Here is a 14,359-nt window from a genome sequence, read left to right as displayed (position 1 = left end):
CTTCAATCAACTCACTATTATTATGGTGATAATAATTTTCATGCTCGGCATCCATGGGAGAAGAGAGATGTGACAGCAGAGGAGAGTACCTTTTATGATCTAGACAATGAAAACCGAGTAAGTGTACGAAAGAAACTATCATCACAGGAAGGATTTACTGGAACTCCAATATTTCATCAATATTTGTATCCCCTCTATAAGTTTGACTGTTTATACCACATGGTTTATGACATTTTCCATACTCTGCCTTTGAATATATGCAAAAACCAACTTTCAAGACTGTTACAGCTAGAGTTATTAGATGCTGTATATGTAGATGAGCAAATTGCACAATTTCCTTGGAACACAGAATTTAAACAAGGACGTATTCCTACTTCAATTGGCAAAAACACAAAGGCCTTGGACACTGGAAAGCAGAATCTTTTCAGAAATTTTTCTTTCCAATGCTAGGATGCATTGTAGAGGATAAGATTCCAGACCCTAAAGAACTTGAAATCATAAGTTTAGTTTCCTACCTAACTGAACTGCACTTCTATAGTGGGAGGAATGGCTGGACGGATAGCATGATACAGCTACATGAGAGACTTGCACAAACACTGATAATAAGAATTGAGGAGACACAAGGACTTGAAATGTGCACAATATCGGTACACAATTTGACACATGCACATGAAGACCTGATAAACTTTGCAGCATCAGACAACTATTGGTGCGCTGTGTTTGAAAGAGCTGTAAAGAAATATGTAGGGCGCTCCCACAACTGTAAAGGATTAGAAATGACATTTGCTAAAGCAGAATGTAGAAGAGAAAGCTTGAAAAGTTTGGAACAAGCACATGGTGATCTCCCCATTGAAGAAAAGGATGATAAGATTGAGGTATGTACTGTGTCATCAATGTAAATCTTTTTAGTCGCAGGACATTCCATTATTTGAAGTAATAATAAAAGTAAACAAATATGGACTGAATATATATAATCATTCATTTATTTGCATATTGATTGATTAACATCTAGAGCTGTTTATAGTCTTATAAATACCAGAATGCTTTGTTTATCACATTTTATGTCAAATTATATTCTTTTGAAGTTTTTACAATGTAAATAAAATTTAAAAGAATAAATTTGGCATCAAGTGCAAAAACCACAGCACTTTGGGATTTATCAAAAGGCTCTATACATGTAATCTGTTTAATGGTTAGTACATAAAAATTTACATTTTTTTTAATCAGGGCATTGTCAAGTCTGAGGATGAGGCTAGGAAAATCTGTACAGCCAGTAAATGTGAAGGATTGCTAATAGGCTCAAGAAAACCTCAATTGCAAGTAATTGAGTTAACAGACAATGAATGTTCTAGAATCAATTCCATTTTATCACTCCCACAGTCTGTTCAATCGGCATCTAGAATTGCATCTACTTCAGGGAAATGTTTTTTAAGTAATGTTGGATTTAATGGCTTGGTCTTATCAAGTAATGACAATATTATTGCTTCGTTGGAGGATGGTGAATGTATTGTCCAGATAAAGCGGTTCTTGTTGATAAGATATGGACTAGACAATAATCACAGTGTATTGATTGAAGGTTTTATAAAGCCTTTTAACAAATCCTCTGAAGGAGAAATTGATGTTAATGTATGGAGTGGCTTTCCTAAAGTCAAATTACAACCCAATGATAATTCAGTCATCTTTTCACATCAAAGTGTACAGAGAAAGGTGATGTTGTACAAGCATGCTCAGACAAACCTTCAAACTGTTGTGGATTATGATAGACAGTTAAAAGATGTTCCAAGGCTCTTGGTCCCTGTGTATCCAGAAAAAGATGACATGTTGTTCATTCAAGGCGAAAAGCAAGGGGATATTTGGTACGGAAGAGTGTCAAGTGTTGATTTGTCTAACAAGGCAGTTGAGGTGTATTTCTATGTGGAGAAACAACAACATCCCAATAGATTTGTAAGAGAAAGCTTTTCCAGGCAAGCAAGAAACACTGTGGTCTTTGATTCCATAATCGGTATTGCAAATGGTCACTGGATAAGTGGAAACATTTGGCAAAAGTCAGTATAAAATTCATCTTGGAATGTGTGCTGCACAGCTGAGCACAAAATGTACATTTTACTGTAAGCGATCAATCTTATCATATTTAATTTTAATATAGACTTGAACAGCAATCTTACTTGGTTAATTAGTAATAATTGTATTACTTATTTTCAATGCAGAAAATATACACACATGTATTTGATTCCCTGTTTTGGGTATTTATTGTGTATGAATTCACATCCATTTCCCAGTACAGGGATTTTATTGGGAAAATACATGTATTTGATTCCCAGTTTTGGGTATTTATTGTGTATGAATTCACATGCATTTCCCAGTAGTGGGATTTTATTGGGAAAATACATGTATTTGATTCCCAGTTTTGTGTATTTATTGTGTATGAATTCACATCCATTTCCCAGTAGTGGGATTTTATTGGGAAAATACATGTATTTGATTCCCAGTTTTGGGTATTTATTGTGTATGAATTCACATCCATTTCCCAGTAGTGGGATTTTATTGGGAAAATACATAAATTTGATTCCCAGTTTTGGGTATTTATTGTGTATGAATTCACATCCATTTCCCAGTACAGGGATTTTATTGGGAAAATACATATATTTGATACCCAGTTTTGGGTATTTATTGTGTATGAATTCACATCCATTTCCCAGTAGTGGGATTTTATTGGGAAAATACATGTATTTGATTCCCAGTTTTGGGTATTTATTGTGTATGAATTCACATCCATTTCCCAGTAGTGGGATTTTATTGGGAAAATACATGTATTTGATTCCCAGTTTTGGGTATTTATTGTGTATAAATTCACATCCATTTCCCAGTACAGGGATTTTATTGGGAAAATACATGTATTTGATACCCAGTTTTGGGTATTTATTGTGTATGAATTCACATCCATTTCCCAGTAGTGGGATTTTATTGGGAAAATACATGTATTTGATTCCCAGTTTTGGGTATTTATTGTGTATGAATTCACATCCATTTCCCAGTAGTGGGATTTTATTGGGAAAATACATGTATTTGATTCCCAGTTTTGGGTATTTATTGTGTATGAATTCACATCCATTTCCCAGTAGTAGGATTTTATTGGGAAAATACATGTATTTGATTCCCAGTTTTGGGTATTTATTGTGTACGAATTCACATCCATTTCCCAGTAGTGGGATTTTATTGGGAAAATACATGTATTTGATTCCCAGTTTTGGGTATTTATTGTGTACGAATTCACATCCATTTCCCAGTAGTGGGATTTTATTGGGAAAATACATCTATTTGATTCCCAGTTTTGGGTATTTATTGTGTATGAATTCACATCCATTTCCCAGTCGTGGGATTTTATTGGGAAAATACATGTATTTGATTTCCAGTTTTGGGTATTTATTGTGTATGAATTCACATCCATTTCCCAGTAATGGGATTTTATTGGGAATAAATCCCATCTTATTCCATTAAAGTGAATTTTTTGTGAAAGGAAGTTTTGGCTTAGATTGGAACTCAATAATTTCCCAATTCTTGTTTCAGTTTTCCCCATTTTTTCACATTATTGGGAAATTTTCCCAACTATAACCCAAAATGTTAGAATTGGGAAATCATATTTTTTTCCTGTGTATACCAATCCCCTAGGCACCGGTGGTGTATAGTTTGCTTACAGCAATTAATCAACTCCATCACTTCTTCCTCCTCTTTACAAATTATGCATTCCATTTTTTATTTATTATTACTTTTTATTACTGGTCTGTAGTTTTTGAGTCTTGGTCTGACTGTGAAGTGATCCAAGCTCGTCGTCGTCTTTTATAGACCTTCAAGTAGGTCACGTGTGTCGATGAGATCATCGGGAACGCTTCTGATTGGCCAAGGGTTGTATTGACCAATCAGAGGCTTGGAAAACGGAAGATGTCATACTGATGATGTCATGGTGTATTTTTTTACCCCCCCCCCCCCCCCCCCCTTACAAAAAAACCATAACGCACGGCTGTTTCGCAGTGGACATTAGGTTCTAGTCTCTCGCGCGGCCAAAACCGGTTGCTAGGTGAATTTGAGTCTATGGCAACCAAAATGGCGGCGATTTTAAAATCGTAAACATTGAAAAAGATGGCTAGAGGACACCGCCCCTAATCAAAATTAACCAAAACAAATATCAGAATGTGTTACTAGCATACAAATGTTTTCAAAAATGCAAATACCATTAGTCATAGTCTGAAAAACAGAGTGAACGGCATTGAAGTTCAAAAACCGGCGAAGGAGCATCGTATTTCGTACAGCGAAAACTAGCTCAAAGACCGTGAAAAGTTTCCCACATCGCAACTTATTTTGAAAAGAGGTAAGACATTTTTGGTTACTTTATTTATTCCTTGTGTCAGATTCATTAAAATATTTGCTGTACCATTTTTTTAAATGAGATCCAAGTAATTTTTTTCGCGGGTTTTCTCGTGTTTTCGCGCGCCTTATGTTGCAATTACTTACGTTGTTGCAGTTAACATGGAGAGTCTCGATGCGATGCATGCAGCGTTCCTAACCAAAAGCTGCAGGATTTTAGGAAAATACAGTGTAAGAAGTAGTAGCAATCGGTTTTGGAAAACCAACGATGAATTTGTAAAATCAAAAATTTATCAAATCTATGGCATCAACATCGAAAAAGACAACCAACTGATCCATCCTGAACAAGTATGCCATACTTGCTATTCCCACCTTGACAAACGCAATGTTAGAAAGCTTTTTACTTGGGGCCCGCATTCTTTACAATGCAAAATATGCGAAATTTTTGCAGCCAAAAGGCAAGGCGGACGCCCCCCCAAAAAGGGTGTAAGAAGAGGAAGACCAAAAGGTAAATCTCAAAACGAGCAGAGCAACACAGCCACGACCATTCAGTCAATACCAAAGGAAATGATTCCCGATGTTCTTATTAACGAAATGCCAGAAACTGAACGCTTTGTGTGTCCTCCCGACTTTGTTTTCTGTGCTATATGTAAAGAGGTTCTGACGCAGCCTATAGCAACTCCATGCGACCATTACTTCTGTGTGCTTTGCATCTGCGAATGGCTAGATCAAACATACAACAAATCTGGATGCCCCGTTTGCAAAGCCAGCATTTCCCCCGGCGTGCTTCATAAGATTCCGCGAGTTTTAGGCAACACCCTAGCCTCATGCCAAGTTTTATGTAGATCATGCAAGGAACCACATCGTCTGGATACCCTTGCCGCACACGAGGCAATCTACACTACGTACATAGCGCAGCCTGCGACAACAACTGTGCGCGAAATCCTCAATGCGGGCAAAGACACCCCACTCTCACAGGTCGAGGAGCGGATATGTACTCAGTTAATGAAGAGGAAGTTGAGTGTATCCCAATCTTTGTCAGTTCTCTTGTTTACAGGTGGCACGGTGAGTATATTATTGTGTAGTCCCAGAAATTGTCCATACCACTACCCCATGGGAAATCCAGACGTTGGGGGTCAAATGCCAAGGAATTTCCAGAGGGGGGGAGGGGGGCTAAACGCTGTTCTTTTCTCATCCAGAGGGGGGGGGGATGCGGGGGTGCATGGAGGATGTAGTACTCCAAGCCCCTCATGGTGGTGGTGGTGTGTGCCTTGCATTCTGTAGTTTCCATTTTTCAATGCCAATGTCAAATCAACTTGAATTGGGTGTATAACTAGAATGTAAGAAAGAGTACAAACATGTTATAAATAGCCACCTACGATACCTACTAGTGGAACAATATGCAAGGCAAGTAGACGGATAGTATAGTTTCAATTTATTCCATACATACAATAGCATTGTTTTGAAAAATAAACAAACATGTCATCTGTGACACATCAAAGGGCTTATACATATTGTGGTACTTTATACTAAAAATTATCAAATATAGGGGGGGCATTCGGCCTACCCAGATTCGACCTGACAGTTTCAGTAAAAAAATCAGTTTTTACTAAAAAAATTCCATTGTATAATTTAAATGCCTTGAGCAATGGCTACGTTTGACAGGTCTCCTCTTAACCTTTCTTATTAAGCCATTGAAGATTTGCCATGTTCCACGACCACGTACCAACAGTGCATCTGCCAGCAGTAAGACAGTGCAGCGTAGAGCTTCTGTAGTTGAAACACTTAGGCAGCAAATCAGTGGTGGTGAACGTGATGACATCTTAAGGCAGAAAAAGGCTGAGATGCAAAGGATGGGCCAAGAGGAGAGAGAAACCATAGCACAAGAAGCTGGGCTGAAGATTGAAGTACCTGAAGGGTAAGGGCTGGCCATGAAAGCAGACATAGGGATACCCTGGAACAAATTAAGAGAGTTGAAAAGGTAGAGATTAGGTTTTATCACAAACATTATAGATAGTTCTTAAATATACAGTAACAAAACACTCAGGGCATAAAAAAGAGACTACTTAATAATAGAGGGTGGCTATTAAATGGAGGGTATTAAATAATGTACGGGAGTATAGCATATCAGTTTGGTGTCAGAAAAGTAGCAGTTAAATAGAGATAACACTGTAAAGACCCCTTTCAAGCCTTTTCCATGGGTCTTATCAAAACCGCAATAAGGCTTTGCTCACACTTGGTGCTCAATCTGAACCCCCCAGTGGAAGGAGGTGTACCGAACCTTCAATCAGCGACAAAACCTGTTGAAAATGACATCTAAAAAGTAGTCTTACTCAAATAATTTACAATATGGGAACTTTTACTCACATCCCCCTTTCCCCCATTCAAATTTGCTGTCTACGGTTGTCAGTAAGAGAATCCAACATTGATTTGGGGAAGAGGGGGTTGGGATGGGGAGGGGAGGATATCAAAGTCATTATGCTACGTAATTTTGTCGCTGATTGTCTGGAAATAGTATTTTTCAAAATGTCCCAGTTTTGTTCTTTTTGCGAAGCTTTTAAGCAAATTCAGCCATAAGAAGGTTTACTATTATACAATAACCGTAAATTAAAGCTATTTTCATTGGTTTTCGTTGCAAAATGGGATGTTAGAGCACAACCATAAAGGTGCGTTTAAGCCGTAGTTAAAGGAAAAACGACTTTTAGCAAGCGAAAACACCCTGAAATACGGGCTTACGTTAAGTATCTAAGATTCGAATTGAAAATGCCTTTCCTATAGGTTGCCAAACTAACCAATATCAGCATTGCATCTGTTTCTCGAATCGGAAAAGAACATTTCCGATTAAAGAAGACGGATGCCCGGAGAAACAAAAGCGAAAGGCCTCGTAAGCTGAGCGCGCGGTAATGGAGCAGGATGTCGCGAAATATCCAAACCCCAAGAGAACGAGAGGAAAAGTTCTCGGCGAAATTGACTAACGGTGTCGACTGGGATCAGCCCAATAAAAACTGTTGCTATTGTGACGTCAAGCGCAAAATTTTTATTTCCGGTTGATTATATTTTACCAAACAACTTCGAAAAATATATATATATGAAGGGCAAAAGTGTGCTCTTTCATTTTCTCACGAGTAATATATAAACGGACACCATCTTTTGTGAGTCAAATAAATAAAATAATGCTTCATCATGAGCCAGAAAGGCGATTTTTGTCAAATTTGACGGTCAACCATGAACACATAATGTAAAACATGACTCTTGTCTTGTATTTTAAACTATCGCATGGTTGACCGTGGTAGACCGTTCTATCACATTCCATAGAAAAGAAATCCCCTTTTTAGGCTTCACTGGACCAGTATTAGATTTTCTAAGCACTTGGAGGCAGGCTAGAATTTCTTTTAGCTCGATTTGAGGAATTTGTTTATAAAAAATTAAGTATTCTCCAGCGTACACTCATCATCTCTGATTCGCGATCGCCAATCACGCCATTCTTGATGTAGAGCAGCCAAACTTTAAAAAACTCCGTTATTTCGCTTTATCTGTCGATTTTCTACTCACAGGTTTAAAAATCATGTACAGTTGAAAAACTTTAACAGTAGAGAGACACGTTGCAGGTCGAAGCAGACGCATATTAGACGATTTACCGCCACGGATGACGTCACATGATAGGTGATCATTGTTGGGGGTCGTTTTCACCCATAAAAAATGGTAATTTTCGCCAATAGTTTTCACGAATTAGCCTAATACCTCTCAAAATGACCAAAATAAATTTTATCGTGCCTATTTTAATCGTCAAATAAAGTTTTAATCCAGTCCAAGGCATCGATTTCGCTGCAATTCGCGAAAAATATAAGGCCATTCATGCTAGACAATCAGCGACAAAACCTGTTAAAAATGACATCTAAAAAGTAGTCTTACTCAAATAATTTACAATATGGGAACTTTTTATTACTCACATCCCCCTTCCCCCCATTCAAAGTTGTTGTCAGTTAGAAAATCCAACATTGATTTGGGATGGGGAGAGGAGGATATCAAAGTCACTATGCTACGTAATTTAGATTTCCATCTGAAACTGCATTCGAGGCGCTAAAATTTTCAACAGTTTTGTTGCTGATTGTTGTTCCAATTCATGTCGGTAGGTTTGCTTACAACGGCCTGTTTGTTAGTTGTTTTTTTTACTCTTGTGGTATTCGATTGTACCCTTGCTTCTTTGAAGAGTTTTCCCTGCATGATTGTTTCGATCCCGCTCACAATAAACTCGCTTCAACATTGAAGATATTATCTTCGGTACCAAATGCGAGCGTTTCACACTTTGCCTCAATAGTCGCAGCTGTCACAGTCCGATTTGCTTTGTTGTACATTCCTGTTACAACCCGTTTTGACACTAGTATTTGTTGGAAATGCTACTTTGGCACCGCTGCGATTATACTCATCAAGGGGCAGGAAAATGCTTAAATCACAGGCGAAAATCGTCTTCACTTTACAATCACTGTCATGCTCTTTGTACCTTTCACGATAGTGACTCCTTCGCATTTTGACATGAATCCTCTTGTTTTTACGCTACAGCGAGAGAGATCCGTTGGTAACTGGTCTAGTCTAATCCATCCCCAGTCGCTGTTGGATTTTGTCCGGGACATTTATCCCACCGATATTCAGGAACACAAGCCTATGTCCAGAAAGGTAAGCAGATTGCTATTTATTTGTCAAGTACAATATAGTGACTATGCTGGTCCTCAATATAGAACTCTATTGTAGAATAATGAGCCACTTGAGTAAATAAGCATTTTCTTTTTCTTTAGAGAAACTGCTGGACTACTTTGAGAGGATACAACCACGGGTGGTGAATTATCAAAGCCCAAATCATTCCAATATGGACGATGTCATATACTAGGCTGTTCACCAAATAAACGCTACGATCGCTGTTATCTGAAACTGTGTATTTCACTCTTTTATTTCAGATACTGATGCTGCTTCTCAATAATTTTAATGAAACAAGTTTACTGAACAGAAATACTAGTAACAAAATTGATTGTGCAACTCAGTTACTCGTAATTTCATTTGTAGTTTATATTTTATATTAAAACTGTGTCAAGATCATTGTTTTTCCTTGAGGCAACCATTGTCTTTGTTAAAAATTAATAAATTAATGAATGAAGGAATGAATAAAAAATGTGTAGTTTCAGAAAATATCCATACCCCCCCCCCCCCCCCCTTCATGGAGGGGATTGGAAATTCTGTGAGGTTGGGGGTTTAACGCCCAAGAATTTCCAAGGGGGCTAAATACCCTATTTTCTTAACAGTTATGCAGTTATGCATGTACCACTGTAAAGCCGGAGGGGGGAAGGGGGAGGACGGGCAGTTGTGGGGCATTTGACATTCTTTGCATCGAATTCCCGACTGAATTGAGTACAAATGACACAAAAATTCCTTACCTGGGGATTAAAACAAATCAAATGTGATAAAAAAAATTTTTTTTTCAAATCCAAATTTGTCCTTGCATTAGATTTGCAAAATTCAACCTGGAACAGATTTTTATTGATTTAACATAGTTTGGAAGCACAACATTTCGAACAACTGATCCCTTTATTGTACCTTCTGTGTACTGTTTTATCATGTCTTTAATTCTGATATTACGATACCTTTTGGATATCCTGTCCTTGTTTATGGGATACCGTACGGACATGTGTACGGTATACAATGCTTTGCATTGTCCTTTTTTACGTTCTATTGTAAAATGCGAGGAATAGAGCATTTGACTAATATCCTTCATGCTTTCTCCTTTTTGCTTTTTCAAAATAATAGAGGGCTTGTGAAAAAACAACATCAATCCAGCGTAAACGAGACGCGAGCGTAAACAAGGCGCAAAACTGCGGAGGGCGCGAATAAGAGAAAATAATAGAGAGCTTAAGCATCCGGCGTTTTTGATTCACGGACGTCTACCGGAAGTATTTTTTTCCGTGGAGTATCTACTGCGCATGCCCAGCCGTCCGTGACCTCCCGTCACTCACCTCAGAAAAGCTTTTTTCCGGTATGCGATTTGTCAACAATTACTGTTACTTATAAGGGACGATGGCTTCAGCTACTCAACTCGCGTAAGTACATATTCTGTCATTCTTCTGCGATTGATAAAGCTGCAAATAACTACATTATTTGTTTATCTAAAAGACTCCATTTTTTTGCTTGTGTAATAAGAAAAAAAAAAACGAGCTTGGTGCCGAGATTTTTCAGCTAGTCCCCGATGATAGTTTAGTCCGATAGACCTTATTTGTTTGTTTGAGCGACTATTTTTCCGAGTTTGAGAAAAGGTAGACTTTTTAAGCCATAGCCATATCATTTAAGGGATTCTCCTATGGAGTGGACAACACCACATGATGCTGCCTACACATGGTCTATGGCTCAAAATCCAGTGAATAGTTCTGCTAGAATATGAACAACAATATCTTCAGAATTGAAATTAAAAGATTATAAAAGGTGTCATAGCAGCTTAACTTACCAATTTTTAACAGATAAAATATAAGGTTAAAAATATGAGGTTTTGCATCTAATTCTAAATGGATGTTTTAAACAGCTGATGGAAGCAAAAAGAAAGTGGAGCAAGAGAAGGCATAAGGGGAAGAGATTCGAAAAAGAGCCATGGAGAAGTTGGGTGATACGAAGAAGAGGGAGGAATCTGCAAGTAAGAAGAGCCGCAGGTCAGGATCGATGATGGTGGAGTACCTAACAGAGAGCAACGAGAAGGATCAGGCAATTAAAGAGGGGGAGCTAGAGTTGCATGAAGGGAAGGAAAGGGAAGATTCGCAAAGGCATGACACTATGCTTCAGCTGATACAGCAACAGCAATAGCAATAACAACAACAACAACAACAACAGCAGCAGATGCAACTAATGTTTGCCATGCAAAATGAAATGATGATTAATCTGTATTATATAAAGTGGTTTCAATAAAGTTTTAAATGAAGTTTTATATATTTATCAGAAGAGCAAAAAAACACAGAAGTGTTTTGGTGAATTCTTTAACTTTGATAATTGGATGAATATACCAAGTCTGAAAAAAAAAGTCTGAATAAATAAGTAAGTATATATTTTAAGGTTTATCCTTTGAACATGTCTTATATTTATTGTAAATAAATTTAAACGAAAAACAAATCTACATATGAAAATATTGCTTGACTTGGCAGAAGAAAAAAAAATAAGTACACCTCAGAATTCATAAATGGTGAGTTCTTTCTTTAAAACAAAATAGAAATATGCTTGGCCAAAAATCTTGACATCTTGCCTATACTTCATACATTTTAAAATAAACCAATGGAAAAAATTTCTTCTCTGTTACAGTAACAAGATTTTTCACCTGAAATATTCCTGAAGTGTCGGTGGGTCCGAATCAAAATACTGAGATGTGTTTTTTCCATACAGGCATGTAAGGGCATTACGTATGATGGAACAAACAATATACATTTTTCCAACTTGACTCAGTCCAATTTTCAAGTTGTTTTTTAAAATCCATAGATTTATATGATCGCACAATATCGCCTAATACCCACTCTACTGATGTGCGAACTTTGCACATACTTTGCACATTGTCATTAAATGCCTCCTGGGCAGTCCATTTCCCTGGTATGGTACCTGCGAATGAACCCTCATCGGATAAGCAGGGTCCCCATATATACACATTGGTTGTCCTCCTGTTGAAAATGCCTCCTTTTTCAAGGTCTTGGTGCAGGCCTGATTCGCCAAGCATGGACGCATCATGTCGTCTACCTTCTATAAGTACATAAAAGTTCAAACAAAAAACAAATTTTTCACATTTTCTGTTATGGGTTGAGGAAAAGGTTGTGGGTTTATCACACAAAAATTATAGTTGCTATTAATTGTTTTTGTTTTTCAATAAAATAGAAAATACAGTAAAATGAAATAAACTAAATAAAACGATGTTTTTAAAAAAGAAATATAACTTAGAATAAAACGGAATAGAAAATAAATTAAAGTGTAATAGTCAAGCAAGAACAAAAGAGAACAAAGACACTACAGTGTATTAGTACTAAATAAACTAAATAGTATTTCATGGGTTTTCGAAAACCACTCTTAGTGGAATAAAATAAAATACAAGCCTATGGGTCCAAACATGTTGCCTATGAGTCCTGGAACTTCAAGGCGTGCACTCGTTTGTGCCCATTGTAAACAACTTCCTGGCTTTCAAACGGATGAGAAATCGGTCTCACTGTGCCATCTACAAATCCGAAACAGTTATCAAGTGCTGCTCCTTTTCGATGGACGGCCTCTGCATAGGATTCCAGCTGGACGGGGCTGAGTATTTCTCGATTCCACTCAGACACACGGTGTGCATGTAGGTCGTAAATTTCTTCGAGGACACAGTTTGCTATCATGCTTAGCTCTGGAACAGGGCGACCAAATACCGGAATAAAAAAATCCGGCAAGCCAAAACAGGGATATCATTCTTCTCGAATCGAAAATATGCCTTGCACTCTGGCTCCTCCATGTCGTCGAGATTAAACCTTTCGTAAATATCATACGTGAATTCCGGGTTTTTAGATTGATACTCTTCCATAAAAAACAACAATTATTCGTCCGAAATTAATCCATTGCTGTGTTCTAGTAGAAGTAAATCCCTTACTTCTTTAAACGAATATTTTTATTAAACGACAGAACAAGACTCCAATTTTAGTTTTGTTTATAATTAAGATGTTTCACTGTTGTTACAATGTTTCAATGCTTTATTTTTAAATTTTCCCGCTTTCGGCTCACCATACAGATCTGGGTTGTTATCCTTTAGCTTCTTTTTTTCTTTTTTTTTTTTTTTTTTGGTCCTTTCAAATTTGTGTTAACTGCTTTTCCCTCTTCATGGGACTTGTCATTTTTTTAACCTTTCCACAAATGGATCGGTGTTCCCACACAAGGGGCCTGGTCGACTCTGGAGATGTAAACGTCAAATGCAGTTTCGAGGTTCTTGCACAGTATTTTGTCATTCACAGCGCCATTGACAATGCACGAACCATTTAACGTGGATGGTATGAAGATGTCCCAGTGCCAAAACAGCCATTCTGAAGCCCAACTCGATTTCTATAGCTGGAACCACTACTTCTTGTTGTCACAAGTGTGACCTTGCTCCCTTTCTCGAGATGACGTTTAGTCCACCAGTACTGCACCTCTTTATGTAAAGTGCCTACATCTGCTCCGCTGTCAACTCTCGCACATTCGGTATCTTTGTCTTTTCCATTGAGGGGATTCTTGAAAGCAGCATTTAGCTTTTCCTTGAATATCAATATCAGAAAGATGTTGTGCAGGATTTTAATTGTATAGCTTTTGAGCTTTTACTTCCCAAGCACATATTTCTTCGGTGGTGTCAGTTGATGGGAAGTATAGCAGTTTGTTATCCATCCACAGATGGATAACGATTGACGATTGATCAGTTCTCGTTGTGAATAGTCCGGCAGATCCGTGTAACAATTGTTCAGATTGTGATAAAGCACCAAAATTGGCACATTGATAGCTTTTGACATGGTGAACAAGATTTTTAATAGAACCCAGCAAGATCTATTACGTAATGGCAGTTAAAAGGGGGGCTGGCTTTAGCATCTGAATTCTAGCATGGAAACGAGGCTTAGAAACAACTGGTTTAAAGATTGGCCGCTCTGGCACAAATAAAGCACACTAAACTTGGTATTGAATATAAGGCTAATCAAGTATCCTAAGGGCAATAGTGGAGGTCACGTGACATTTTTACATGAAAGCGAGGCTGTGGGGCATAAGATATAGAAACATTGTAACCGCTAATGATAGGCCCCAGAAAGCGATTGTTAAAGTTAAAACACTTTGTTTTTAGTCATGAAGAAAACGATAATAAGTGAATCTTTTTTTTTAACTCAATCAGAATACTTCTGGTTACATTTAACAGTATTTTGATATACTGGTTGAAATAAAACTCAACAACTTCGGCTCAGATATTGTATACTTAAGTTCAAAATGCTCCATGTCCTCTCGGATA

At 37.6% G+C, this 14,359-nt stretch overlaps 2 protein-coding genes and 2 long non-coding RNA genes across 4 annotated transcripts; 3 read left to right on the top strand and 1 right to left on the bottom strand.

The window, feature by feature from the left end:
• Window positions 1-43: 43 nt before the first annotated feature.
• Window positions 44-2,230, top strand: LOC125560610. Its single transcript, XM_048722406.1, has 2 exons — window positions 44-875; window positions 1,228-2,230. Exons 1-2 carry the CDS (start codon window positions 444-446, stop codon window positions 2,053-2,055), a joined length of 1,260 nt encoding a protein of 419 aa, XP_048578363.1. The 5' UTR covers window positions 44-443; the 3' UTR covers window positions 2,056-2,230.
• Window positions 2,231-5,782: 3,552 nt separating this feature from the next.
• On the bottom strand, window positions 5,783-8,637 carry LOC116615452. The gene is made up of 2 exons (XR_007306827.1): window positions 7,915-8,637; window positions 5,783-6,316 (listed from the first exon to the last, which is right to left on the bottom strand). It is a non-coding gene; the product is annotated as an uncharacterized LOC116615452 (long non-coding RNA).
• Window positions 8,638-8,680: 43 nt separating this feature from the next.
• Window positions 8,681-9,526, top strand: LOC5508262. The gene is made up of 2 exons (XR_007306828.1): window positions 8,681-9,036; window positions 9,156-9,526. It is a non-coding gene; the product is annotated as an uncharacterized LOC5508262 (long non-coding RNA).
• A 1,214-nt stretch (window positions 9,527-10,740) lies between these two features.
• LOC5507405 (mRNA export factor GLE1) lies at window positions 10,741-11,562 on the top strand. The gene is given in 2 exon segments (XM_048723054.1): window positions 10,741-10,762; window positions 10,925-11,562. Coding segments are annotated over 2 exon segments (399 nt in total). The 3' UTR covers window positions 11,302-11,562.
• Window positions 11,563-14,359: the final 2,797 nt, after the last annotated feature.

The sequence above is a fragment of the Nematostella vectensis genome, chromosome 15 (genome assembly GCF_932526225.1).
Source record: "Nematostella vectensis chromosome 15, jaNemVect1.1, whole genome shotgun sequence".
Taxonomy (NCBI): domain Eukaryota; kingdom Metazoa; phylum Cnidaria; class Anthozoa; order Actiniaria; family Edwardsiidae; genus Nematostella; species Nematostella vectensis.
This window is presented reverse-complemented; position numbering and strand designations above follow the sequence as displayed.